The sequence below is a fragment of the Tiliqua scincoides genome, chromosome 8, assembly GCF_035046505.1.
Source record: "Tiliqua scincoides isolate rTilSci1 chromosome 8, rTilSci1.hap2, whole genome shotgun sequence".
Classification (NCBI taxonomy): domain Eukaryota; kingdom Metazoa; phylum Chordata; class Lepidosauria; order Squamata; family Scincidae; genus Tiliqua; species Tiliqua scincoides.
The window spans coordinates 43,763,868-43,768,415 of record NC_089828.1 but is presented as its reverse complement, the minus strand read 5'-3'; the positions used below and the strand labels follow the sequence as shown (position 1 = coordinate 43,768,415).

Here is a 4,548-nt window from a genome sequence, read left to right as displayed (position 1 = left end):
TCGAGAGCTGGGCTGGAATTTTTTGGAAACCACGCGTGACTTTTATTACTATGTTTTTATTTTTTTTGCAGGTTGCGTGCGAGGCTTCTTCTCAATCTGCATGGGTGGATATTTTTGCGAACTGCACAGAGAGAGAGAAACCTCGCGAGGAGGCTGTCACAATGTCTGGCTGCAGCCCCAAACCTTCTGATTCACGATGTGATCATCATCATCATCATCACGCCCTCCCACGCGGGGAGAGAGCCCACACCACGCACTCTGCAGCCCTTTGCCATGTCGCCCTGTGCAAAAAGGGAGGGCCAAACAAACAAATAAATAAATAAAGCAAGCAAGCAAAGGAAGGACCCCACACCCACTTATGCACACTTGAACCCTCCCCCCTTTTCTTGTCTGCATCTGATCTCGTGGAAACTCATTTTTTAAAAAATTGCAAATAATAAAATGCATGCACCGGCTTTTGTGCATCAGCAAAGGCCGTGGAGGGATTTCTGTGCAAGCCTTCAAAATCTCCACCTTCCCAGATCTCATTTTGGGATTCCAAAAATAACCACACATTTTCTTTCCCCACTCACCACTGATGCGCCTGTCGGCTTATTCCACCCCCCCCCTTTAACTCAAACTTGGCTTTGCCCAAAACTCAGAGACAGCCCAGCCCTCTTTTCTGTGGAAATCCCTTGCAAGCTACAGGAACCTCCACTGCTGGGAAAAATCAACCGAAACTCTGCTCCTATCTCTCTCTCTCTCTCTCTCTCTCCATTTTTTTTTAATTCTTGAAAAAAATACACTTCCACCACCCTGGTTGCAAAATTCCCCCTCCCCCACGTGGTGGCTTCTCTCTTGCAACCAATCCAGGGCTCCCTGAGTCTCCCTTTGTGGCTGGCAGACCAATCAGGACAGAGAGTGCAGGGCTCTGAGCCACGCCCCCTCTTGGGAGGTCATAAAAGGAACTGTCAGCTGTTCCTGGGCATCAGAAAGCCAGTTGCAGCTTGGAAGTTGTGGTGTGGATTTGGTCGTCTGCGGGCATCTCTGGTCCCCTCCGCTTGTGGATTATTTTTGCACGGATTGCTAGCTTCTTGGGTTGCTTCCCGGCTCTGATCGCCTGCCTGTTGGAAAACCTTGTGGTGGATCCCTGGATTTTCCAAAGAGCTCTTGCGCCACTGTGGATTACAATTGCAACATGACTCTGGAAGAGCTGGTGACTTGTGACAACACCGAAAAGAAGTAAGTGTCCACCTTCTTCCCCATTGTCATAGCTGCCAGCAGAGCGTTGGAGAGACCCTGAGAGCCACAGGGGTTTGTCTTGGCCCTTGTCTCATTTGTGCTTCTTTCTCTTTTCTCTTCCAAAGGATGAAATCGGTCAGTGAGTCGGTGGAGCACCTCCTGGTTGCTGCCCAGCGCCAGGGCTGCTTGACAGTTGGCGTTTACGAATCTGCCAAGCTCATGAATGTGTGAGTATTTCTTGTTCTCCTTGGGTGCCCTGTTGGCAATTTCATATGGGATGGATTTGTTGGCAAAGTGGAGCTCACCTCTTGGGTTAGGGGAAAGGTGCTTGCTGATTGGGGGGGGCAGCGATGCAGACTATAAAGCCGTTTCTGCCCAATGCTGCATATATGCGACAGGGACTCAATGCGTACACCTGCAGTAGGCTGGGCAAAAATGGGTTACTCTGCTTAATAAACCAGATCCCTAACAGGCTGTTTTATTTTTTCTCCTGGTAGTGACCCAGACAGCGTGGTTCTGTGCCTTCTGGCCATTGATGAAGAAGACGAAGATGACATTGCCCTCCAGATCCACTTCACACTCATCCAGGCCTTCTGCTGCGACAACGACATCAACATCCTGAGGGTGTCTGGCATGGAGCGCCTGGCAGCTATCCTGGGTGAAAGCCCGGCAGACAACTCTGAGCCACGAGACCTGCACTGCATCCTGGTGACGGTGAGTAAACATGCAGCACCTGCATGCTTTGGTTGTGTCTCAGCACATGTTGCCTAGCAGAGCAGCAGACTCTTGCCACTTAATCTCTGGTGCATCATTGTAGCCAGCTGGGGGAGGGCCATTGGCCTTGCTCTTGTGAAGGGCTGAGCAGCCCAAGGCACGTGACATTTTGGAGAGGCTCCCCAAAGGAACAAAAGTTAAAACTATATTTTTCATCATTGGTGTGGAGCACTTTTTATGCCTGTGTTCGGAGGAGTTTTCACAAACTCTTTTTACCAGATTTTTTTTTGGGGGGAGAGATAGAAATCTCTAGGTGCACCACATCGGTTGGTGTGATAAGACACAAAATTGATTTTGCTTCCTTTTTAAGAAAAAAAGGCATTGGATGTGGACAAAATGAGGCAGGCACATGGGTGTGTTGTGTCTCACACCAACCTGTAGGGGGTGTGTTTCTGTGTTTGTCATGCTAACAAAATGTTTCTTGATGGAACAGACAAGCTAGCCTGACTGGGATAGATCGGAATGTCCTTCCTACTCCCAAGGGGGGGGGGTGAATTCTTGAAATGTCACTTTGATTATGCTGGCGTTTGAAGCCGGCCTATTTGTGTGGCCATTTGAAATCTGCAAAACTTAAAGAATGCTTTATAAGCTGGCTGCTGTGAGTTGTGGAGGGGATCAGTTTGAATTTGCATGCTGTGCAAATTATGGGCTGAGATGCATGAGAGCTCTGCAGTGAAGGGGGGGACTTGATGATTGGCTGGGAGCATTTTCCTAATAGATGTGTCTTTTTCTCCCAACAGAATCCACACACCGATTCCTGGAAGAGCCAAGGTTTAGCTGAAGTTGCCAGTTACTGCGAGGAAAGCCGTTGTAATAACCAGTGGGTCCCCTATGTAGCCCTCCAAGCACGCTGAAGCAGACACCCGCGCTGTCCTGTTCCATGTGCTGAATTTCATGTTTTGAGAAGACAAAAAAAGAATATTCAAATGGAGAGAAAAAATGCTCTTTAAAAAAAATTGAAATAAAATCATGCCAGGGCTGCCTGTCCCAGCAGAACGAGAGTGGTGGATGAGTCATGGAGATGGGCGGTAAAGACGAGGAGGATGAAGGTTGATGAGGATGCTGGAGGCGGGCAGAGGCAACAGTTGGCCAGGAGACTGACTGGCTGTGTCAGCTGACTGCTCGGAGAGGAAGAGAAGGAGCAGAGCCATGAAAGGCACATACTGCTGCTTCCTGGCTGGCTCAGTTTGGCAGGCACAGCTCTGTCAGGGGATTGGCCAAGAATGACTTCTGCGATGTGTGAATGTGACGAAGGCTGGTTCAGCGTTGGGGAGAGGTGATCACCAACGCCACTGCTGATGGACACCTAGAGATCAAATGTGCGAGCCCCCCACTCCTTGTGTTTGCCTGCAGAGGAGTAGAGACAGGGCAGGAGTTTTCTGATACCCTGCAAAGGACTCTAAACTGGAGAGAGGAAAAGGAGAACTCTTAGCACCTGCTTTACATATGCAAAAGAACTGATTGTAAAAGACAGTTGCAAATGAACTTTTTATTTTCTTTTTTAAACTGGATGCTTAGAAGGTCATATTTATCTAAAAACATGCCAATTGTCTTTTTCTTTTTGCACTCAAAGGCTGATAGTGGCGAATCAAATATATTCTTGTACCTGATAAAAAATTTGCAATAAATTGTTTTTTTATATTCTGAAAATGAAACCTGTTCTTGAGTCTGTCTTCTACTTAAGTGTTTGTTTGCAAGCTTCACTGCTTGGGACTGCAGACTTTGCTTGCGTTGCCTCTTGCAGTGCATGCAAGCTTGTAGTTTTATACCCTGAATTCCTTTTGCAGCTTTGCCCATTTTCAACAAATCCCGGGGGGGGGGGCAGAGTTCACCAAACTGCTTTAAATGTAATGAGTTAAATGCTTGAAGGAAGAGGCACACTTTCTAGAGATGCTTGCATTTGGGCTCAATTATAGTGCATTTCTATGGCTCTTCCAAAGGATTTGCCCTTAGCAAATCTAGATTAAGAAGCTGGCTACTAGGCTGCACTTGAACTTGTATGACTTTGTGGGTCTGTCTGCCGCACATGAGCAAGTCTTCTATTACCCCTGTGCATCTAAGAAGCATCTTGGTTTTAAAAATATCCCAGACTGCCTCTACAAAACATGCAATTTATTTTTTCTCTACTTCAAATGTTGCTGGTGTTTGACCAAAGCATTTCTTGCACCAAACTTCACGTTTGCAGGTGCAAAATTGCAAAAGACTGTCTCAATGTTCATACTTGTTGCAGCTTCTTGCCTTAATCCTACTCCCTTAAAAAAAAAAAAAGCTGTGGTTGGTTTCGGGGCGGGGAGATCAGATGCTGAACACACATCAAGCCCTAGTGTGGGTGCTAATTGCTTGCCTGCCTGCTCTTCTTGCTGCTTTCTGGATTTTTATTTAGCTTCCAGAAGTTAGCAAGTGCCTGAGCCCAAGAGTCACAGCTTCTTCCTGAACCACCCTTTGGTTGCAGGAAATGTATGGAACTGAAATTAGAATTCATTTATCAAAGTTTGCTGCTAGGCACACAGACAGCAGATGCAACTGAGAAAGCACTTTTAAAAATGCTTTCTC

General features: G+C 47.0%; 1 protein-coding gene across 1 annotated transcript; it reads left to right on the top strand.

The window, feature by feature from the left end:
• Positions 1–981: 981 nt before the first annotated feature.
• GADD45B (growth arrest and DNA damage inducible beta) lies at positions 982–3,650 on the top strand. Its single transcript, XM_066635506.1, has 4 exons — positions 982–1,221; positions 1,347–1,448; positions 1,719–1,935; positions 2,736–3,650. Exons 1-4 carry the CDS (start codon positions 1,178–1,180, stop codon positions 2,847–2,849), a joined length of 477 nt encoding a protein of 158 aa, XP_066491603.1. The 5' UTR covers positions 982–1,177; the 3' UTR covers positions 2,850–3,650.
• Positions 3,651–4,548: the final 898 nt, after the last annotated feature.

What these genes read in the sequence shown, in the direction of transcription:
- GADD45B (XM_066635506.1), top strand. Translation starts at nt 1,178, where the DNA reads ATGACTCTGGAAGAGCTGGTGACTTGTGACAACACCGAAAAGAA. An exon ending in TGTGACAACACCGAAAAGAA is followed by an intron (nt 1,222 to 1,346) that starts GTAAGTGTCCAC and finishes TCTCTTCCAAAG; the next exon opens with GATGAAATCGGTCAGTGAGT. An exon ending in TCTGCCAAGCTCATGAATGT is followed by an intron (nt 1,449 to 1,718) that starts GTGAGTATTTCT and finishes TTCTCCTGGTAG; the next exon opens with TGACCCAGACAGCGTGGTTC.